The sequence below is a fragment of the Neomonachus schauinslandi genome, chromosome 3, assembly GCF_002201575.2.
Source record: "Neomonachus schauinslandi chromosome 3, ASM220157v2, whole genome shotgun sequence".
Classification (NCBI taxonomy): Eukaryota; Metazoa; Chordata; class Mammalia; order Carnivora; family Phocidae; genus Neomonachus; species Neomonachus schauinslandi.
Genome location: NC_058405.1, coordinates 135125499 through 135150666, shown reverse-complemented (window position 1 = coordinate 135150666; position 25168 = coordinate 135125499). Strand labels below are relative to the sequence as shown.

General features: G+C 34.5%; 1 protein-coding gene across 1 annotated transcript in view; it reads left to right on the top strand.

Moving 5' to 3' along the window:
- SP3 (Sp3 transcription factor) overlaps positions 1-16907 on the top strand; it is a 55902-nt gene extending 38995 nt beyond the window's left edge. The window contains exons 5-7 of the mRNA XM_021702891.2: positions 6532-6724; positions 12047-12243; positions 15164-16907. Coding sequence (XP_021558566.1) covers positions 6532-6724; positions 12047-12243; positions 15164-15480 — 707 coding nt within the window. The 3' untranslated portion in view covers positions 15481-16907. The remainder of the gene's footprint in view (positions 1-6531; positions 6725-12046; positions 12244-15163) is intronic.
- The last annotated feature ends 8261 nt before the right edge of the window (positions 16908-25168 follow it).

Below are 25168 nucleotides of genomic sequence, written 5' to 3'. Positions count from 1 at the left end.
GTTTTATTAGGGTACGCCTTGAAAACAACCATAATCATGAGATGTTACTGTCATATACCAGGCCAGATAAAAAGGAAATTTAAACATTTTGAGGTAGAGAGTAAATACAATTTTAAAAAAATAGTACTGTTTATAAAGATCTTAAGTGTGTATGCAAATCTATTTGCATTGCTTAAATTTTTGGCATTTAAACTTGTTTTTCCTTATGTACCCAAAATCATGTTTAAATAAGCATATTCATTTTTTATATTGCTAGTGTATATTATACATGTATTGCTACTAGACATGTTAAATCTGCCTTTGTTGGCTAGCTTAGGAATTTCAGTGACATTTTTATAATGCTTGCTTTCCCAGCATAACTCTTGGGAAGTGTTGTATATACTTGTTTCCAATTCATCTTCCATTCTTTTGAATCTACTCTAGGCAGGGCTGCATCCTAACTTCTTTACTGCAACAGCATTTGTCAAGATCACCTGTGATTACCACATTTTTACATCCAAACGTCATTTCTTAGTCTTCATTTTACTTATCAAGCATTGACATCTCTGATTCTGTTCTTCTTGAAATGATTGCTTCACTTGCTTTCTGAGTACTAGTTTCCTTCTGTCTCACTGGCTGGTTCTTTTTAATCTCTTCTACTTGTTAACTTTGAAGTGCCCCAGAGTTTCCTCCTATCTGTACTCTATTCCAGGTCACTCTCAATAACCAACTGTATATGTTGATGATGTCCAGATTTATAATTGCAGGCCATACTTTTGCCTGAACTCCAGACCCACCAACTGCCTGAGTAGCATCATCACTTGGTTTTTTCTTTGGCACCTCAAAACTTTCATATCCAGTAATGGGTCCTTGATTGGCACCCCTCTCCCACAATCTTTTCTACTTCTGGTCTACCCTATCTCAGTTAATGGCACAAGAAAAAACTCTTAGAATTGTCTTTAACTCCTTTCTTGTTCTCACACCTCACAAAAAACCCTGTTATTAAGCCTGTTAGCAATGTCTTTGACTCTACCTACAAAATACTTCCTGACTCTGACCAGTTCTTACTGTTGCCTCATTAACACCTTAGTTTTAGGCCACTGTCAGTTTTTGCTTTGGTAATTATATAGTAGCTTCCTAATTTAATTAGTCTCCCTACTTCTGCCTTCGCCTCCCAGCAGTCTCTTTAGTGCAGTAGCTAGAGTGATCTTGAATTTATTTTAATAAAAATGTAATTTAAATTATATCACCCCTCCACTCTTAATCCCTTGGTGGCTTCCCTCACTCTGAAAGAAATGTGAAGTCCTTATAATGGCCTATGAGATAATACACAATGTGTAACTCATATATATTCTTATCTCCCCCATATTTTTACCTTTGTGATCTTATCACTTACTATACTTTATTCATAGTCATTTCATTCTAGCCACACAAGCCTCCTTGCTTTTCCCTGAATACACCAAGCATACATCCAACTTGCTTTTCCTTCTGCCCGGAATACTTTCCTCCACCATACTTGATTTTTTGCCTCTAGGCAGTTTTCTCTGACCACTCTAAAATAGCCAGTACCTCACTCCTTTTACTTCCTGCCTCTCTTTACCATTTTTTCCATAACCCTTTATCACCTAAAATACTGTGGATGTATTTATTTGTTCTGTCTTCTTCCAACTAAAAAGGAAGCTTGATAAAGGTATGAACTACATTCTTGTTAACTGTTTTATCCTTAGAACCTACAACAGTGACTGGCACATTGTTGTCATTCACATACTTACTGAGTGAATAACGTTATATTCTAAACATCAGTTTATGGACTTATTTTTTGGAGCACACTCATCTTAAGGGTTTTGTTTTGTTTTAAATTCCTATGTTGGGGGAAGGTGTTACAATTGATTATATAGGAACTAGAGATGAAACCACAACAAAAGAAGTTGACCGACACAGAATTCCTAAGTAATCTCCTATAGATTACTGAAAAAAAAATATTTAGAATAATACTTATATCGAAGTATAATTGAATATAAGTATATTGAGTGTAAGTATATTGAATATACATTCAGAAATATGTAAAATCATATGTGTATAATTTGATGAATTTCCATAAAATGAACACCTAGGAAAAATTACCACCCAGATCAAGAGAATAAGATACTACCAACAACCCAGCAATCTCCCTATACCCAGTCATTACCCCTCTTAAAGGTAGGCAGTCACCATACAGTAGTTTTACCTGTTGTTTTGAGCTTTATATAAATGGAATTTGGAGAGAGTGAAAGCACGTGCGCGTGAGCCTTTTGTTTAAAATTATGTTTGTGACATTCGTTTCTGTTGCATATAGGTTGTTAATTTTCATAACGTTTCATTGTATGAATGAATATATCATGATTTATTTTCATCCCAATACTAGTGGATATTGGAATTGTTTCATTTTAGGGTGAATTTTTTTACTTTTGGTGTCATGTGTATGCATTTTTGTTGGAATAAAATTGCTTGAGGTATAGGGTATACATAGGATTAGTTTTAGAAGATATGGTTATAAGATTTTCCAAAGTTATACCAATTTACACACCCACCAGTAGTGTGGGAGAGTTTCAGTTCCACTACTTTGCCAGCAGTTGGCCTGGTCTATTTTGAATTTTAGCCGTCTAGGTGGCATGTAGGATATCTCATTGTGATATTAATTTTTATTTTCCTGATACCTAATAATAATGTGTACCCTTTCATACTTGTGTGGGCCATTTTAATGGATTATTATTTCCCCCTTTTCTGAGCTTTATAAATCGTAGATTTCTAAGAATAAGTAGGCACCACATGTAGGACATTAATAAATAGAGCACAGTAAAAAATATTTTCCTAACATCTACACTAAGATATTGAGGAAGATGTAACCTTGACCACCTAGTACTGGAGACTTATTTTTAAGGTGTCTGTAATTAAAATGGTATGCAGTTGGCAAAGGGGAATTGTTTCAGATTTATTGGATTAATTATTATTATCATTAAGATTTTAAAATACCCCAGATTGTGTATGAGCAAGTGAAGTGATTAAAACTTGGTGTAAGACTTGTTGGGCAATTAATCTATTATTTTTAGTGAGCACTTTGTGGTCCTGTCCCCATGAAATGACTCTTAATCTTATAAAAAATCTCTTTATGTATTATTTGCAGATAGAAGGAGCATAGAAAAGTAGAGGGCAAAGTCTTTCCAGGTAGATTATTACCTATATTGGAAGTTCCTCCTTAGGGAAAGTTTGTTCATTTAGTTTGATTGTATTTTCTGAGCACCCTGGAGTGAAGCATTTATTATCTAAAGGGATGTATGAGCCAATAAATCTAACTACCGTAAGTATATATAAAGGAGATGATATTTGAACTAGCCTTGAAGAATAAATGGAGGTTAGATGAAAAAGGAAAGAACTAGGAAACAGTCTAGGCAAAACGCACACACAAAGAGTGTCATTGACAAAGGGCATTTATTTTGAAAATGATGAGAATTTTAGTGTTTTTAATACTGAAGTTGGAAGAGCAGGTTGGGGCCAGATTGAGAACATTCTTGAATATCAAGTTAATGAGTTTGGTCTTTATACTGTAGAAAATAGAGAATTAGTGTAAGTATGGTTATCAGGAAAGTGATGCCATTAGATTCTTATTTGGGAAGAAAATTCTGGAAGCTGTGGAGAAGATGGATTGACAAAAGAGGGAGATGAGAGGCTGGGAATGGACTGACAGGAGTCACCTAGAGTTGATAGTTTGAGCAATTAGGTGGCTTATGATGCTGTAAAACTAAGAGGGATGCAAGGAGAAAGTTTGGTAGGTGGACCAGATGTGTTCAATTTATATGTTAGGTTTTATGTCCTGTGTTGTGAATATTCATGTCCATGACACATTGTTTAAACGTATTTTGTAGGTTCCAGTAAGAGAATTAGCAACAGGAGCAGGAATGTGCTATAATACCCTCATCCCCTCGGTCAAGTTGTCCTCTCTTATCAGTTGCTTTTTTTGTTCTCTTTATGTCTGTAAAACTTTTCTTCTCTCTAGACTCCTTTATCCATTCTTGATATTAGTATTTTGTCCTTTTTACTTGCTGTCTTGTCACAATAATGTAAGACAAGCAGCTTTAAAAACATCTGATAAAATTCCTCATTTTGTGGACTTCAAACTTATCCAACTTTGGATATATGTTATCCATATATTATGTCTTTTATTTAACTGATAAAGCTAGTACTGTGCAATGTTTTTGCAAGTTACTTAGGTATTTTGTCATAGTGATGCAGATGGACATCCGATTATAAAGGAACAGAGGTCAGTACTCATTTATGTTGTGTATTTGGAGGAATTTTATACATAGTTTAATTCTTCATCCTTTCACTGAGGAAAGAGAAACCAATTTTCCCTTAATTTCCAGTCATCGAATTCTCTCTGGGTCTGGAGTCTAGCACAGTTCATGGCACATAGTAGCTAATTATTTACTGGACGAATGAATATGCTTGTATTTTTTCTTACTTCATGTAATAGAGGAAATTGTGGCTAAACCATTAGCTAAACCTGTAAGTGCTGTGGCTTACTATCCCTTCCTCACATTTTAGGGATTTCAATCCTGTATTTTCAACCTGTCTGTAATGGATCTTTCTCATAAGCATTTAAACATGTTCAGGTTTTTCCTGTCTTTAAAAACAAAACACTCCTCCCCTTAACTCTCCTCTTTGGTCCCATTAAGCTACTGCCATGTTTTTGTCTCTCAAACCAGACTTCTTGAAAAACTTACCTGTACTTTATATTAAACACTTTCTCACTTCTTACCCATGTTCTTAGTTTAGTTTCTTCATTTATCTGCAAGATTTGATGTTGACTACTTCCTTTCTTTCTTGAAATAACATTCTTTGCTTTCTTTGATGTAGCACATTTTTCTGGATACTAATTTCCTTTGCAGGTTCCTCCTCTTCTGCCGGTTCCTTAAATGTTTGTATTCCTCATAGGCTACTTTTTTTCTCATTCTATTTATAGTTGTGGAGTGATCTCACCTACTTCTTTGGATGGACTTCATCACTGTATATATGCTGAGAATTTCTTTTTCTTTTTTTTTTAAGATTTATATATTTATTTTAAGAGCAAGTGTGCACAAGTCGGGGGAGGAGCAGAAGAAGAGGGGGAGAGAGAATCTCAAGCAGACTCCCCGCTGAGCATGGAGCCTGATGCAGGACTGAGTCTCACAACTCTGAGATCATGACCTGAGCCAAAACCAAGAGTTAGATGCTCAACCGACTGAGCCACTCAACATCCCTATAGTGATAATTTCTGTATCTGTAGCACTTGCCTCTTTTTTTTAAAGCTCCAGAGCTGTAGGTCCAACTTCTTTACTTGTATGTCTCATGAACAGTTCAGACTCCATGGTCTTGAACCTTGAACTCATTAATTGTCCTTCTTTACCTCTATTTGGACCTTCTCCAGTATTCCTGTTTTGGTGAATGGTACAACTATCTACCCTGTTGCCCAGGCCAGACTCCCCTTTCTTCCTTCTTTCCTGCCTGAATCTTAGTTGTGGTTATTCTGATAAAATAAACTAGTTTTAAACTGTTTGAGGCATTTTTCTTGATTGTTGGCTATATATTCTAGTTTTTATTAGTTTAAATTCAGGAGTTACTAGGCACATTTGATTTCTTAAGGCTATTTTTGCCCCAGTAATTAGTGACTGATCTAGATCTAAAAAAAAAAAAAAAAAAGATTTTTAGTTTACATAAGTCGAAGTAAAAATCTACAAGAATTTGTTTTACCAAAGATGGTTATATTCAGTATTTGTTCTAAATCCTGTATTGTTTCTTTAAAAAAGTTTTCTGAGATGAAAAAACATCTTAGTTTCACATAGAAAATGATACCGTATCATTATCAGTATAAATAAAGGTGATTGGCTCTGCTGAGAAAATGGCATAACTTGCTGCCATGTCCACTCTTCCTTACCATTGCATCCTCATTCTGTTTCCCAGTCTGGTTTGTAATAAAACTCCTTGAAAAAAGAAACTGTCTCATAGTTCTGTACCCTTTTCCACCATGATGTTATGGCTATTGTAGATATTTTAGTAATGATTGACTTAATTTAAAGCTTAAATTTGTGAGTAACAGATTCAAGTGAATGGACCCCTTCTTTTGCATTCACATAGTACCTATAGATAGGGATGATTAATTGATACAGGTTATGAAAAAGAGGTTTAAGGCATTAGAATTTGTTCTAATCTGAATTGATTGTTGGATTTATTGACTAGTTGAACAATATATAATTGAAGTTTCAGAATTGATGATTCAGCTTGCTCAAAAAAATTGTTTTTCTTAAAAAAAGCAAGCTCTCATGCTGGCTTTATTCCCTTTTTTGGCTGAATTCTTTGATATTTAGAATAAAATAGAAATAGTTTTAAAAGAATAAGTCACAATAAGGACCAATGGTTATGTTCCACAAACATGAGTTTTGACTTTTATATAGTATTCACTTTACCTTAGAGAGGCTCAGATCTCATGCTTTTTGGGCCAGTGGGCTGCTTCTCATCTGTATTTGCTTTTTTCTTTAGATATTAGGATCAAGGAAGAAGAACCTGATCCTGAAGAGTGGCAGCTCAGTGGCGATTCTACATTGAATACCAATGATCTAACACATTTAAGAGTACAGGTGGTAGATGAAGAAGGGGACCAACAACATCAAGAAGGAAAAAGACTTCGGAGGGTAGCTTGCACCTGTCCCAACTGTAAAGAAGGTGGTGGGAGGTATGCACACATGAAACATACTCTTTTTTTTTTTTTTAGGCTGCTAATATCATCACCCTAATTTTTGAAATACTGCATGTTGTATCACTTAATTATGGGAACTTATTCATTACATGATCATTTTGTGTGTATGTCTGTATGAGTGTGGCAGAAAAAATTAGAGAACAAAATATATTAGATAGAATTTTTAGATTTAAACGCCTTTTTTAAAATTAAAGTTACTTAATTTGCCTTAAAAAAAAAAAAATGTAGCAGATGCCATTTAATAGGCCCATACCAGAAATTAGCCTATTTGCAAACCAGCAATGAGATTTGCCTAAATAAGATAAAGTTGATTTTTAGCTTGAGAATAGCAGTTATATAAAAATAAGTTCAGAAATAGTTGATAAGCATAAACATTTTCTAAACATTTTCTATTTTCAACAGAAATGAATAATAAGCCTAATGATGGAATTTTTTAAAAAAGTGGAACTGTAGTATTTCAGTTTAGTGCTTTAAAAAAAATAAATGTTAAGACAGAATAACATGACAGGAAAAACTAAAAACAGATTACTGATTATATTAAATGTGGATGATTAAGAACTTGAAACTCAGATCATATTTAAAAAACGAAATCCAGCCTTATGTTGATTATAAGGAACATCTCAAACTGGCACAGGAGTGTTGAAGATAAAGGGATGGAAATAGATATATTAGGGAAATGTTAACAAGAAAACTTGGATAGCAATGTTACTGTTAAGCGATGAAGGATTAGGGTGAATATCATCAAATGGATAAATAGGGGTAGGTTTCTTAATAATGCGAAGTTTTCACCATAACTTTGAAATACATAGAGCAAAAACTGATAGAACACTGTAAAGACATAGAGATCAAATCCCCAGTCCTAGTGAAAAGCCTTAGCACATCTCTCCCAGAAACACTGTTTAAATTTAGATAAAACATACTATTAATTCAGTTAATGAACTTCATCTATTAGAAATAGCCTTTCTAGCTGCCTTTGAGTTGGTGCTATTAGTTGATTTGCACATTGGCCAGTTCATTTGCAGTGATGGTAATAATGACTAATAACTGCTAACATTGAGAGTTTTAGACCGTTTTAGACCGTCTCATAAGTGAGGCACAGAGAGGTTGAATGACTTTTAAGAGCAACATGCAAGTGAGATTTGGACTCAGTGTCTGACTCCAGAGCCTTAACCACTATACTGTACTTACTGCCTCAAAAGTGGATTTGCTTCTGCATCTGATCCTTAGGTATTTGTATTTACTGTTAATTATTCTAATTGTTTGAAATATTTATTCTTTGAAATGTTTTGGTCAATTTAAATAAGTAAATGTGGAATTTTGGTTAGGCAATAACTTTTCTGAAACTTACTCTCATTTTTAGAATAACTTTCAGATATATTGTTCATGAAAGTCAAATCTAATTGAGGGTCAAGACTGGCCTATGTTTTACTTGTCATTTTCTTGAAAATCCTTTAGATTTGCTTTCACTAAACTAAAACATGCACATAAAAATTCAGAAACACAGAATAATGTTAAAAGAATACCACACTTATCCCCTATCAAGATAACCATTATAACATTTTTTTATATATCCTTCCACATTTTACATACTTTTAAAGTGGAATCATCTTATTCTTACTGTTTTGCCTGTGCTCTTATTTTGAAAAATTTTGTGACCATATTTCCAAGTCTGTATAGAGTCTACATCAATTTTTTAATGGCTGTTCTGTTATTGTATGGATGCATAAGAATATCTTTTTTGAGAGTTTATTATTGTCATTCCAATCCTTACACATATATTTTTACACATTTGCCTGATTACTTCATCAGTGTAAGTTGGCAGAAATGAAATTGTTGGATCAAAGGGAATTGTCTGCTTTTCTATCTGTATCAAGTTATACTCCTACCAGTGTTGTATGAGAGTATCTGCTTTCCCACATCCTTGCCAACAGTAGATTTCACATTTTTTAATACCTTTTAAAATCTGACAGATAAAAAATAATTCCTCATTATTGTTTCATTTAGTATATTTTTTGTTACGTTGTGAGATTCATTTTTTGGTATGTTATTTTACCATTTTAAGATTTCTGTTGTAAATTATTTGTCTTTTGTGAATCTTTTAACAGTTTGTGTGTTTAACTGTCATATATGCAGATGTTTTTTTCCTGATTTTACATCGTCTTTCAACTTTGTCAGTGGTTTGCATAATGCATTGTTAACACAAGTAAAAGAAGAGTTCTATCAATTTATGCACAAAATTTTTAGTTGGTCGGTCTTTATGAAATACCTTATAAGGAGACTTAACTTTAAATTTTTTCTAGAACTTTTGTGAATTTTTTTTTAAACTTATTATAAGCAATCAAAATTGAAGTTCTTAAGAAAAAACTGTATTGTTTCTTAGAGCTAATTTGAACAAACTTCAACTAACATACGTGATAGGCACAATTGTGTCATTGACAGTTGCTGCATCTAATTAATAGAAGCATAGCATATAGTAAATCCAGAACATTCCAAAGTATTCTGCAAAGGTGAAATAGGGAGTACTTTAAAATTTTAGAATATTGGCCTTTTTTCCTTAGCCATATTCTTTAGACACACACATACACACACACGTGTACATGTATATGTGTGTATAAAGTGACAACTTTAGAGAACAGAATTTTGTTTACCTTCTTGAGCAAGGTGTAAAATTATTTTATATTTATAAAAAATATAAAATATAATTAAATATTTAAAATTGTATTCATCTGGGCATTTAACCAATATTTATTAAGCAGAACTAGCCTTCAGAAACTTTTTACTCTAGTGGGAGAGACAAATAATTTTAATAAAGTAAAGTAAATTCTAAAGGCATTATTGTTATGTGGGTTTTGTGTGGATTAAACATTGATCCATATTTTAAAAATTTTCTTCTCTGTCAGCATTTCACTTGGTGTCTCATTTCTCCCATCCCAAGCAAAAGAAAGCACTTGATATACTTAACTTTTAATTCCCATACTGAGAATTAGCTTTATTTATTCTGTGTCACTCTGTCTTGGCATTGTTAAGTTATTGAGAACAAGTTTAGGCAATCAGGAATAGAAACTTAAAATTGTTTTTTCTAGGTTTATGATAGGTATTAGTGGTCTGATTATGTAAATCAAGAAGAAAACTTATGGCCAAATCTGTTATTACCTTTTTAGTTGTTGAGAAAGTCAGTTCTCTTCCTTCATATCACATGCCATAAATCCATATCTAGCATATATAGATATTATCTTGAATAAAATCTCCTTTTTAAATAGAAACTTGGACCCGGGTATTTGGCTTTTCCCTTACATTACATATATTTGTGTGCATCCCTGTCCCCATTTTTTTTTTCTTAGATGCCTGTCCCATTTTCAAAGAGTATTTCTTGTTTTCTTAAATTCAGTTGAAAATAATCTTTCCCGGGCATTTTGGTTCTTTGAGAGCCCAGATTCATTACTGTAATTTATTAAAATCTTGTGCTTTGTTAGTTCTCTCAAGCTAAATTTTGCTAAGTTAGTAAAATAGCACTTTTGAGTTTATTAAAGCACATCAATTCACTCGAGTGGTATGCTTAGCATAGAGGCAAGAAGTCATGAGTACAAGAGTGAACTGAATTGGGTTCTCTGTGAAATTGCTATGGTGAACACAATATGTAAAATTGGTTTGTACACCAATAATCACAAACATTGCTCTTTTTCTTAGGGCTGTTTAAGAATAAAATAAATTTTAAAAGCTAAATTAAATGGAAATATTGGCTTTGGTTAATACTTTGGCATTGCAGGTGAGCCAGAAAAACCTGTTTCACTCAACTCAGCTCTTGGAAAAGAGTTGTAGAAATTGGGGGTGGACTGGAGCAGAAATGAGAATTGTGTTAGATTATGACGTCCTTGCCCTTAAGACAACAGCATGACTCCTCCTTGTCTTTACTTATGCTATTCCTCTGCCTGGAATGCCTTCCCTCCTTTCTATCTAAATCCTACCCACCTCTTCCACGAAGCCTTCTCTAACTACTGGAGCCCACATTGATGTCTCCCTGTTCAGAACACCTATGGCATCTAACAGCCAGCACTGCACCGTTTAGCACTGTTTGTCCTATGGCAATTTCACATGCTACTGAGTGTGAGTACATTAAAATATAAATGTGGGGAAATATGCATTTTTCCAGTAAAATTTGAAAAACGAGAGGTATAATATATAAAGGAGGATTTGCAGGCTTATGGAAAGTTCACAGGCTATACCTAGACTGTGAGATTGTGGGAGGAGGGGAAGTCGGGGTTCTTAAATGTACCTTTTTTAAAATCTCAGAAACATTGCAAAGTTTATATGATTTTGACAGTGAGTCTAAAATGTCATGTTTTTTGTGAACTCATTTATTCAGTAACTAGCCTATTTTTTTTTTTTTTGAGCTTGAGTAATAACATTTTCTATAGTGTTTAATATTTATTTGAATATCAGTTCTGGAATCAAAAAAGTTTTCTTCTTGCTTAGGCCAAAATACTTGTGTTCATTCATCTAATAAGCACATATCCCCCAAACCTTGTTCTTGATATCAAATACTAAAATGTAACAAACATCAAATTTTGCGCTGTGGAAACTGAGAACTGTATTTTTATTATATCACTGATGTATATAATTTGGGATATCTTTGCATGGTTAATATGAAGGGAATTTTAATTGTAAAGATAATTTTGATTTATATTTATTTCAAGGGAAGCTGAGACAATAGCTTTGTCTAGATTTTTTCCTTTGATTTTTCTCCAAGTCAGTGTATACTCAGGGTGTGGCTATACAAATATATGAATAAATACGCTTAAGTCATGTTAAAGTCTGCTTAAGGTGCCTATCTTTTTTTTAATTGTACGTGTGATTAGTTTTGCAGTCATTTCTTGGTTTTAATTTAATTTTTAAATTAGCCGACATCATGACTTTGAATAGACTATTTAGTTTCTTATACAACTAACATAAGGTGGATTGGGCCTATGCATCAAATTTGTGAATGGTTCTGACAGAATAATAAAAAGCTTTATTTATACATTCTTTATGAAATGTCCTTTTAAATTATGTAATTCTTGAGCATATTTACATTTGGACAGCAATCATATTAATTCTGAAGTAAAATTAATATGTAATACTTATATGTTTGAGACATACAAATTTTTATTTAAATTGATTTTAAATGGCCTTGGTTTCTGATTGACCTCATGGTGATAATGTCTTCTATTTGAAATTCAACACGGGAATATATGATATAAGTGGTAATGTTTATTTGAATATTTTCATATAAGTATATATTATTCTTTGTGTGTTTTTTAGAGGTACCAATCTTGGGAAAAAGAAGCAACACATTTGTCATATACCAGGATGTGGTAAAGTCTATGGGAAGACCTCACATCTGAGAGCTCATCTGCGTTGGCATTCTGGGGAACGCCCTTTTGTTTGTAACTGGATGTTCTGTGGTAAAAGATTTACTCGAAGTGATGAATTACAGAGGCACAGAAGAACACATACAGGTTACTAATATTTACTTTTACCAGACAAAAATGAATTACAGGGCAACATACTACCTTGAAGTTTTTTGTTTTTTTTTTTTAAAGCATACTTTACTGATCTGTATCTTTTAAAATATGACCAGTTAATCCATTTTTTATCTTCAGCAATACCAATGTAAAAACAATAATTCCGGGCCCCTGGGTGGCTCAGTCACTAAGCGTCTGCCTTTGGCTCAGGTCATGATCCCAGGGTTCTGGGATCAAGCCCCATGTTGTGCTCCCTCCTCAGAGGGGATCCTCCTTCACCTTCTTCCTCTGCCTGCCGCTTCCTCTGCTTGTGCTCTCTCTCTCTGTCTCTGTCAAATAAATAAATAAAATCTTGAAAAAGTAAAAGAAACAGTAATTCCAAACAAGCCAATATGGCTTACCTTGTAAAATAACATTTTATTTTATTTGGGCTGCTTTTTCCCCCCTTTTTTAGTTAGCTTTTTTTGTTTTGCTTTAACATCATTGAATGTCTTAAGCCACACTTAATGCTTTTCTTGTTTATTATGTTAACATTTTAACATAATAAACATTTTATTTATTTATTTTAGAGAGTATGGAGGGGAGGGGCAGAGGGAGATGGAGAGAGCATCTTAAGCAGACTCTTCGCCGAGCGTGGAGCCAGATGCGAGGCGATCTCATGACCCTGAAATCATGACCTGAGCTGAACCCAAGAGTTGGCCACTTAACTGGCTCACCACCCAGGCGCCCCCTATGTTAACATTTTAAATTAGTTGTCTGCTTTTACTCTTGACCTTTCTTACTCTTCTTCCTCAATACTACAATAAAGAGTAATTCCTTTTTTTCTGATAAATTCAAGCATTTCACCTTTTCTCGTTTTAGTATCTATGAGGTAAGCAAAAAACATTGCATTGAGGATTAACCAAGATGTTATTGATGGAAAGACTTAATTGTTTATACACCGTATTGTGTGGTTATGTGAAAAGAGCCTAGGAATGACACAAATTAAATCCTAACTTAATATATCTTAGAGATAGTTTTCTCTTGCTACCATATAATGGTCAAGGTGTTCATCAGTCTATGCTCAACACTGAAGAATTGAAAAATCTATATTTACAGTCACTAGAGAGCTTGGAAGGAAGAAGCGTGGTGAAATGAAAGACCGTGTGTTGGTTTTTGAAGTCTCCTAGATCTGGATTCAAATCCAGGTTCTCTGTTAGATTAGGCAAATAAGCTGTCTCTGACTCTGCTTTCACACCTCCTACGTTCTCTTTAAATATACAAAATAACCTGTGAAGTATGTAGTAGTATATATATTACATGTTCTGCTTGTTTTATTTTCTGTCTCACTTGTTCGGTAAGTAGATGAGCTTATTATTAAACTGTTTGAAACTGCAGCAGTGTAGGAGAGTACATAAAGTATGCTCACAGGCAGAGATCATTACTGCTTGGGATAGTAAGGGATTATTGGGCAGTGGGCTGGGATAGTAGACTTTAAGATGGCCTGATGACAGAAGTTTTGTCTGTGGAATTTGATCAGCAGGATATAAAAAGGAATAATGTGAAAGGAAAAAAAAATCTGATCAAATGAATGTGGGAAACACTTGGTTAAACAAGGTCACCACAAGTACCTTCAGGGCAGCACCTCTTAGGACCTTTAAGTGAACGTTAGCAATACTGTATGTCTGAGTGGGGAGATGCAGTATGCATAGCATTTCCCAACTTCCTCTGATGTGCCATTTTCCATGGAGCATCTTTCAGGATTAATTCCAAGAGAAACGCTGGGAAATACTTTCCCAGAAGAATAGAACAGTATGTGAATAGAAGAGGTGAGAGACCATTTGCCATGAGTGAAGATGAGATTCTATATAGCACATTTTTGTTAATAAGTAGGATTGAGCCACAAAGAGGTCCTATTAAGTTAGGCAGTAGAGAATTTAAACTAGTTAGTTATCCGCAAGTTACACTTGTATTCCCATACCACTTAGTATAATGATGGAATTTTACACTGTAATACAATTTGGTATTTCAAGAAGATTTGTCTGGCATTGATTTATTGGATTGGAGAGGGAATAAGTCGACTTAAGGTGTCATCAGAGCATAGATCAGGCATGAAGCCTGGTGAAGACCTACTTAGGGTGGAGGTGCTGGAACGAGATGGTAAGAATTTTGAAGGAAATTAATTAAGAAAATACAAGATTTGTTTATTGATTGATTTCTCTCTGGATTCCCTTTAGATTGGCCTTTTGCTTGACCTTCCAGTAACTCTCTTACATAGTAGGTCTCCAACATTAAATAGACTTTCAGCCTGTCTTTTGTATTTAAAAAATGTATTTCGTTCATGCTGGGAAATAAATTTAGGCATCAGGGTCTTAAATTAACTTTAATATCATGATATATCAGGCTTGCTCTTGACTGTTCCAGCTAAAATCAAGTCATCTAGCCATCTCCATTATTCCTGGGATTACTCAGTCTTAATGGACCTCAAGCTTGTGTTTTTGCTTTAATCTCGAAGTACTCTGCATAGTTACTTGAATTCACATTTAAGAGTTGAAGGTTTAGTTATCATGGATATGACATGTTAATAATATCTTAAATAACAGTACACTCTTTAAAGAAGTCATTTTTTAGCTGTATGGTATCTTTCTTGTAACAGATGTTTCAAAACTATTGGCATAGTTGAAAGATTAAAGTCTCATCTGAGTATCAGTCTGTAATATTTGAAGATCGCTTCTCATCGAAAAGTAAAGATGACAGATTTATTTTGAGGGAAAATACTCTAAGAGATCTTGCAAGGGCAGCTCATGGTACTAATACAGTTTTAATTGAACTCTGCTTCCTGTCCCTGTCAGTTAGGTTGGCTTTCTTTCTCAGCAAATGATCAGTCTATTAATGTTGAATTTAAAAAATTGAGTAACAATTTTTTTTTTAACAGGTGAGAAGAAATTTGTTTGTCCAGAATGTTCAAAACGCTTTATGAGAAGTGACCACCTTGCCAAACATATTAAAACACATCAGAATAAAAAAGGTATTCACTCTAGCAGTACAGTGCTGGCATCTGTGGAAGCTGCACGAGATGATACTTTGATTACTGCAGGAGGAACAACACTTATCCTTGCAAATATTCAACAAGGTTCTGTTTCAGGGATAGGAACTGTTAATACTTCCACCACCAGCAATCAAGATATCCTTACCAACACTGAAATACCTTTACAGCTTGTCACAGTTTCTGGAAATGAGACAATGGAGTAAATATTACACAAATACTTATTCATTGTGGTTATTTTTATACAGTAGTGAGAAGAATATTGTTCCTAAGTTCTTAGATATCTTTTTATTGATGTGCAAAAATTTTTGGATTGACAGTAACTTGGTTATACATGACACTGAAATGCCTTACTTTGTATGATATTCCATAGTATATTAAAAATGGTAAAATTGCATGGGTTTTGTAGGTACTTTTGGAATCTAGAAGAAATGAAATTTTACCAAGTTATATAAAGAGAAAATTGAATTTAACAATGCGAATGGTAGTCTAACCAAATGCATCAATCCTGTGTGGTTTAGTGTAAAAATGAGAACATGTTGGTATTTATCTATTGTAAGATAAAAAAAAGTTGGTGGGTGAAAGAAATCATGTTATGATAAAAAAAATTTTTGTAATTTTCTTGATGACTGGAATTTTTATTATGCATAACTGACAAATCAAGTTTCCAAGCAAATGTTACATAGTGTAGGCTTTACTTAGCTTATCAATTTGTCATTTTGAAGCTAATTATTTTAATTAGGTTAACTATGTACAATATTTTAAGCATTACTCTTGTAAGATTTTGAAAACTACATTTTAACATGGAACTCTAGGGATAGTCACCTTTTAAATCCTGTTGAAAAGCCATGTTTAAGATTTAATTTGCCAAAATAATGTCTTGTTAATATTCTTTCAATAACGAAGTTGGGCAATATAACCAATGTTTAAAAAAAAAAGTTTAAAATGTATAGGTTGAGGCATTTGGGTGGTAAGAAAATGTTACAGTGAATTATCCCTTTTCTTGAATATTGGAGGACCAAAAAAATAAGGTGTATTGCGTCTTAGCAGTAATTTTTTTATCCAATCTTGTTTCCAAAAACCATATGTCTGCCAGGGCCTTAAAAGCCATCATGTAAATTACCAGTAAAGTATAACATATGCAAACATAACAAAATCACTTCCGTAGTGACGATACTCCAACCATACCGATATTAGTCATAGAAAACTAGAGGTTTATGATATTTTTTTAAGTCTTTTTTTTTTTTGTCTAGGTAGTCAGTCTGCACTTAAATATCAACCATTTTCCTTTTTTTGCTTCTTCCCTTTAAATTTATATGTATCCAGTACATTTAATTGAGAAATGTATGTTTTTTTATTATGCTGTATTTTCTTTTTATTTTTTAATTATTGTTTATATTTTCAATTATTAAAAAAATGTACAAAATAAAGTTTCATTGCTGGTCTTGTAAGAGCTATACAATTTTCCTAAATGTATACCTATAACTGCAGCAGTTCACCTATTTCAAAAATTTGGAATTCTGTTCATTTGTTATTCTTAAGACCACCTCAAATTTAAAGGCTACCTTATTGTACGTTTAAAGTGTATTATAACAGTGTGGTAGTTAATAAAACACTATTTTTTTTCTTTTGAGTTTGTTGTATTCCTATGCATTTAAAATATTTGCAGTGGTATGGGGTAAGAAAAATCTGTGGTTTATTTTCTTCATCTTAGCCTTTTGTTCACAGATTCTTGATTTCAGACACTAAAATTATTGTGAGCAGATATATTTACTTGGAAGAGTAGGGGCACTAACAGATTACTAATTTTTCACCTGAGAATGAACTAATTATTAAATAAAACTTGAAAAAATCTTTTAACTCTTAAGTCCACATTGATTCATGTTAATTGAAATGTCATTTTGCAAACCTTGTTTCCCTTGTTAAAGCAGTGCAGAATATTTTGATTTATTAAAAACTTGAATTTACATGAAGATTCTTGAAAATGGTAACATGTTTTGGTAAACCATGGCAAGAATTATTTGAAAGTTATGTTTTGGGTTTATGTATGTCTAACGTTTAATAAAAACAGAGTAAGAGGAAGGGAGAAGTTAACAGTGACTTTATTTTAGATATTTTAAAACTGAAAGTCCAATTACTTTCCACATGTGTACAGTGGGGGTAAAGATTAAGATTTCCATTGTCTCTTTTCCAGGCCCAGTCTGACACTGTCAGTAATATCTTTGAATGCATAGGACAACTCTAGATACACATAAAAACACAGGCAGAGTTTTCCTAAATACAAGACTTAAGCTTGTGATGTGCAATAGGAAGTATTACTTGAATTATAGAAATTAATGGAATGTACAGTTATTTTGAAGTTAACAAGGATTAGAATTTGAATCTTCAAACTCCTTCAGATAATTTTTAGAATTTTTTTCACTATTGAGGATGTGTGAAGAGGATTATGTGAGAGGGTTGCTCACTTAAGCAAAATACACATTAAGTCAGGAGATTAAAAATCTTTTTAGAGTGTGATAGTAGAGATGTTTTAAAATATTGAAATTCTACAGTAAGTTTATAGAGTGTTGTTTTTTTTTAATATTTTATTTATTTGACAGAGTCAGAGCGAGAGAGGGGACACAAGCAGGGGGAGTGGGAGAGGGAGAAGCAGGCTTCCCGAGGAAGTATTTAAAAATGCTGAATATATTGATTTTTTTCTAGTTACAGAATCTTAGTATTGAGTATATTAATGCAAGTATACTCTTTAATAGGTGTTTCGTCAGTTGCTTAATTTTCATGAAGGATAGAGTGTATATTCAGTGTATTTACATGCAAATAATTCCTGTTTATCAGAACATACTCATCTAATGAGCTAGATGTCTGTACTCCGTATACCTTAATTTAAAGAAAATATCACTTAAAATTTTCTTTATCTTGAGACTTAATGACTTTGAGAGGTAATTCAATTAACCAAAAAGCACATAAAGCTTTAAAGGAATACACCTATTGCAAAAAGTCAGGTGCCCTGTAAGTGACTGGGCAAAATAGTGAAAATGCTTAAGATATTTCAAAGTAGTGAAAATGCTTAAATAGTAATAATACATGGATGCGTAAGTTGAAGGCATGTCAAACATACATCATAGAAAATAGTGCTTAGCCATTACTGTTCATCAGAAAATGCTGGGAACATTTAAAAACATCCACAGGTCTTGGTGCATTCTTGGCCTACTAACTCGACATTTCTGGGAATGGAGAATATATGTGTGTTTTGTCATCACTCCTTAAGTGGCTCTGATAAACACTCCTGGATTAGAATCACTTAAAAAGAGCAAGCATCTTAGTATCTTAATAGTTCAAATCCTAATACTACTCTCTTGATCCCAAAGTTCTTGTTTTATTAAAAATCTTGTATTCAATATTGTTTGAACTTCGTGATTATTACTACTAACAACATTTGGTTTTTTTTTTTTTAAAGATTTTATTTATTTATTTGAGACAGAATGAGAGAGAGAGAGCACATGAGAGGGGGGAGGGTCAGAGGGAGAAGCAGGCTCCCCGCCGAGCAGGGAGCCCGATGCGGGACTCGATCCCGGGACTCCAGGATCATGACCTGAGCCGAAGGCAGCCGCCCAACCAACTGAGCCACCCAGGTGCCCAACATTTGGTTTTAAGATATGTAAGTTGATGTGTTGGGTTGTGCTACCCTATCAGACAATTTGGTTTTTAGTTTTAATTAAGTTGGTAAGAATTGCTTTCAATGTAAAAACTATTTGTTTCACTAAATAGTATGTTTAAAACTTTTTGTCATAAATGAGTAGGAAGTCTTTGTTGTCTGATAATGAGCACAAAACAAATTGGTTGATATCTTGGGAACAAGATTTGGTATTTTAGTGAAATACCTCCTCGTGTTGGAGACACAAAGATACTGATTTGGTCCTTTGGACAGATTTGTATATAATCAAATACATTGTGGTAAATATATACTAGCGGCAGATGCAAAGTGCTGTAGAAATGTAGAGGAGGGAAAATACTGCATGGAGAAATCTGGGAAAGTCAGGCAGAGGAAATGGCATCAGCAAAGGTACAGTGTGGTTTGTTACGCATGGTAGGGGAAGTTGTGAGAGTTGGAGGAGGGTGGTCAAATTGCAGAGGAGTTCAGAATTTAATCTTTACCAGTGATTCCTAAACTTTTCGGAATCGTAGTTCTTAGAAAAATGCACATTAGCTCTCATTCAAATCCAGGTTGTTGAAACACTGCATGGGGATGTTTGAGCTAAAGTCTGAACCTTGGAATACTTAGGGAACTGGGGGAGAAAGAGGAGTCATCAAGGAGGCTGTCAGAAACCGTAGAAAGTGTCACGATGGTGATGAACATTAAACAGTGGAGAGGGTAAGTTGGATGAAAGGCAAGAAAAGGCTCTTGGTTTTGGCAATAAGGAGTTGCCTGCTGATCTTTGTAAGCAGCTGATGAGAGTATTTGGGTGAAAGACTGGTTGAGAGCATAGGAGAAAGAAGAGGCTTTGGGGACAACAAGTATAGCATATTCAGTTTGGTGGTAAAGAGCAGAAGGGCAGATGCTGAGTCAGGAAAGAAAATTGTTCAAGTTTCTCATAATAGTGGTACATTTTTATACTGATAAATATTAAAATAAGAGTAAAAATTTAAGTGACCTCTAAGCTGGAGTTGAAATTTTTATAAAGAGCTGCATATGCTGTCATGTATTCTTAACATTTCGTCAGTTTTTAAATTTAAATCAGTTTTTTGATGTTAAATGCAGTTTTAAATGCAGTTTTTTGGTATATTTAAATGCAGTTTTTTGGTGTTAAAAATGCTGAATGGGAGGTCTCTGTTTCCTTCAGCCTTTCCCCACTCCCCAGTTTTTAAGTCCCTTGCTTCTCTTCTGAATCCATATTAAGCTGCATACTTGATGTGTGAAAACATACTTGATGTTCTTAAAACCCAATTTTTATCATCCATAAAAAAGGGATAACTAACGGTGGTATCCCTCATAGGATTATTGTGAGGATTAAAATGTAAGCATTTAACATAGTGTCTCTAGCTTATAGCAGCAACTCATTTTTTTCTCCCTCCACATCTGTTACTAACTCTGAAGACTTCATTTTTCTGTAGTAAGGGGGCCAGTGTTTGGGGGTTTCCATTGTTTGACTATGGTTCGTGCATTGATTTCCTCCTTCAGAAAGACGGTGTTTTTTAAATGAAAAAAAAAAGTGAAAACTACAGAATCTAAATTGTTGGTGGACAGTATGTCAAGTGACTGCCCCATCAGAAAGGGTGGAAATAAGCAAAGAATGAAGCACAGAAAAGTGTCGTCTTAAGGAAATTACACCCTAATGTAGAATTCTGTCCCTGTTTTAACATTCCTAAGAACTAGCCAAAGAATCTTTGGTTCATTTTGATTGAATTTAGCAGTCAGTGGTTCCAACCTTGAGAAATGCAGCTTATTTCTCCCAAGAAAAGTCTAAGCCTCCAATAGACAACAGAAATACAGGAAATGTTACAGTAGATAACTTTTAGGATGTCTGCCCAACTTTTGTGTCATTTTCTGAGGATTACTTCTGCCACTTTCAGAGAGGAGCTATTCAGAGGATTGGACAAGGGGTGGACGTTTGAGCCAAATAGGTGATTTCTTCTGAGAATTTGGAATTGGAAAACCAATGTCCTGGGAAGCTGCATTTGGAACATGGATGTGAAGCCAAAGAGGATCAAGCAAAGATGAGAGACCGTACAACTTTAGAAGAAAAAGATGATGAAAACAGCTGCCTTGATTGCTGATAACTGCACTTTTTCCCCCAATGTTTTGTGCCTGTCTGCATTGCTGCTCCTGGGTTCCATAAGATACCCTTAAAACCTTACAGAGAGACTCCCCCCCCCCCCTTCCACCTTTAGTTCTCAAGGTTGGGAGACTGTTACTCGCTACCAAATGCCCAACTAAAACATCTGCGATAAAATTCCTTCTTGCATAAAATACAGTGGTCTGAAGTAGTTGATGACTTGATCCTGTAAAAATACCACAAAAAGTCATCGTAGTGCCAGATGAGTCAGGTTTCGATGTGGGAGAACAGTATAGAGCCTGAGTGAGTCAGAAAGGGTGAGCCTTGACGGGCCAGTCAAATGTACCCAAGGGAACTGATTAAAAGGCCTGAAAGTCTACCTGCAGTCTGAGGACTCCTCTTATGAAAGGGCTGTGTATCTGGGGTTAAGGAATTCTGGTTTTCTTGCCAACGCCAGCTTTATTGTTAATGTCTCACACCATATGTTCTTCCCTTTATATTTTCATTATACAAATTCAGGTTCGGTTTAGGCCTCACTTTTAATTGTGTATACCCAGTTACCGAGTCTTCCTTACACCCTGATCCCTTAAAAATCTTGAGTTAGTTGCCTCTTTCCCATTTTTACTCTTGGTAAATTTCTGTGGCTTTTTCATCTTGAATCATTTAATAAAGGTGAAACTTTTCACATTGTAACACAGTGCACAGATTTTGGACTTAGACATTCCTGGGTTTATGTCCTGGCTCTGCTGCCTAGCTGTGTGACCTCGGACTCTTATCATTCCACGCCCAGCCTCAGCTTTCTAATCTGTAAAATAATAGTAGCATTATCGTCACAGGGTGATGGAGGAGATGAAGTAAGTTAATGCATGTAAACCACTGTTCACAGTGCCTGACACATAGCTAAGTATTAAGTAAATGTAAGCCTTGGAGGAATCAATGAATATTCTTCCTACACTTGGAAATAATTATCCGTGTCTTGTATTAATGTGTTTATCCACTTTGATCTAGTTAGTTGTCTGTCAGCAAACATTAACAAGATTGCTATTATTTGTATTGTGCCTTTTTATTATGAAGCATTTCAAACATAGAGAAAAAAATACGGAAAACCATATAAATGAATACCCGTGTATCCACCATCCAGCTTTTACAGTCTTAATATTTTACACACATTTGCTTGTTTCAAACTTTTAAAAAAGTTATAGCTACAGTGAAATCCATACAGCCCTTTCTCATTCTATTTCCTTCCCTCTACCCACAGAGGTAACTGCTGCTCTCAGTTTTTATGTTAATCAGAATGATACCATGAATGGTTTTATATGCTTATATATATGCATATATAGGATTATCTTCATGTTTTTGAAACTTTATATAAATGGTATCATACTGTAGATTAACCTTATGAGACTTGTTTTTTCACTCATGTTGAGATGTATCCATGTGAACACCTGTTTCTCTAAAGTATTCATTTAAAATTCATTGAATAAGTTCATTGAATAAGTGTATCACAGTTTCTCCATTTTCTTGTTGATGCACGTTTCGGTTATTTAAGATTTTTCATTATAAACAATGCTGCAATGAAATACTTGGCACATTTCCTTGTGCACTTGTGTGTTTGAGGTATGTATCATGAACTTCAATTACTGGCCAATTGAATATTCTTATCTTCAAGTTTATCAGTATCGCCAAGTTGATCTGTACAGTGTACATACCAAATTAAGTCCTACCGGCAGTGTATAGGAGTTCACATTTTCCCATACCCTCTCTAACCATTGGCCTTGGCAGATATTTTTTCCAATGAAAAACAATGCAATTTTATTTTGAAATTTGACAAAATGATTTTTGGGAGAAAAGTAAGTGTAAAGTTAAAAAGGAATCGGAAAACCTAAGCCACATATATATAAAGAAATTGATACCGGGAGGCATAAGCAGACATTTGTCAAGTGTAGCAGAAACAATGTGTGGTTTTTTTACAGGTTCCACCTTTTCAACTCTCATTCAGCCCCTGCCCTGGTACGCTACTCCCCACAGCCTCTCACTGTAGAGGCCTCTACACAGTAGACCACCCTCTTGAATCGAATATTGTAAAGGAGTCTCCAGCCCAACTAGCTGTCTTCCATGGTGTTCACTTCGTCCAGGGGCTGGGAGTATAGGCTATTACTGCCCCCGGGCCTCATGTCTGCCCTGTTCTCTCCAGTTCTTCCCCTGCATCCCTACCCCCACTCCAAACCAAGTACCCCTAATTGATCAGCCTGTCAGGTGCATAAGCCCACTTCAAATTGGGGAAACCCTTTCTTGCAGACCCCCAGTATTGCCGTATATTCCCACATGATGGATGTGAAATAACATGATTTTGATTCTCATTTCCCTGTATTCTGGTGAGGTTGAGCATATTTTCACTAAGTTTACAATCCATGTTCCCTCTGAAGGGAATTACCTACTTGAATCCTTTACCCTTTTGCCTTTTTGGTATTTGCATTTTTGCATCGATTTTTAAACATTTTTAATAAATTCCAGATAGGTATTATTTTAGAGATACATAGGCTAATAATATCTTCTCCCAATATGGGGCTTGTCTTTTAGCTTTATGGTGTTTTGTGTATAAGTTGTTTTGTAAGAGTTTCATGTAATCTCTTGGTTGCAGCTTTTGTTTCTGAAGAAATTCTCTGATGTCATAAAAATATTTTCCTCTAAAAGTATTAGGATTTTGTGTTTCAGTTTAGCTTATTAATCCTATTTAAAAGTATTTCTCATTATGGTGTGAAGTCTCTAATATTTTCCTACGAATGTCTTGGCACATTATTGAATAGCCCAACTTTCCCCTCATTGATTGTAATGCTACTTCTGTCATTTATCAAGTTTCCATTTGTGTGTGGATCTATTCCTTCAGTCCTTTCTGTCTTCCCTGTGCTAGGATCATACAATCAGTACCATGCCTTTCACATCTCCATATCTGGTAGGGCAAGTCTCTGCTCACCCCTAACCTGTCCTTCAAAATGGTTTTGACTATTCTTGAGCCCTAGCTTTTCCTGTGAGCTTAGGATTAAATTGTCAAGTACTGTTGAAAAATCATGTTAGGATTTTTATTGGGATTATGTTGAGTGTATATATTAATTTGGAGGAAGAATGTTATGTTCCTATCTGTGGATGGTCTGTATCTTCACTTTAATGCTCCTTTTATAACCTATTTTCTCTTTGAAAGGTCTTAAACATCTTTCTACATTTTTTTCTCTGTAGCTTTTTTTTTTTTTTAGTTGTTGCTATGGGGATAGGTTTTTTCTTTTTAAGTTAAATATGTGAATTGGTCAATACTGGTCTATATACATGCTGTTGAATTTTATAAACTGATTCTAACAATCCTACATAATTCTCTTGCTAGTTCTAATAATTTGCCTCTGGATTCTATAAGATTTTTTTATGGAGATAGTCATATTGTCCTCAAATAAGAGAAGGTTTGTCTCTCCATTTCCAATACTGATACCTCTACTTTTTAAAAATATTGCATTACATTGATAGCTTACTGTTAACTAGAAGTGGTGGTAACAGACATCTCTGCTCTGTTTCTGACTATCATTTACTTTTCTTTCCCACATGTAACCTTATTTGATCCGTGTGCTATGTGCTTGGCACTTGGGATAAAAAAAGATGATCAATTCATAGTTTCTGTCCTAAAGGATACTAGGCTGATGACATTCTGACTACAGTGGCCTTTCTGACTTTTAAAAAAATTCTCTCTCATTAATCTAGTTTCCTGTACTTTTTCCATTATAACAACACATTCCCTTTATTTCAAAGTTACTGGAGAACTAGCTTCCCTCCGCCACCAAATATTATCCTCCAAGAGCTCCAGCATAACCCTGCTAAGTGTCCACAGATGTGACATCTGGAACATCATACCCCAAGTATGCAAGAGCCTGAGTGTAGGCCCTGTGTCTGCTTGGCACAGGGTTATATGCATGAGGGCACCTAATAAACCTTTTATGACATTCAAAGAAAGAACATAGGGGCTTACTTGCTCAGGCTCTAGCGTTAAGCTCAAGGCTTGCTTGATAGGCCAAATTCGGGGTGGGGAAAAGAAACAGAAAAGTTGCTTACGGGGTCTGTTTTTCTGGCTCAAGTCTCC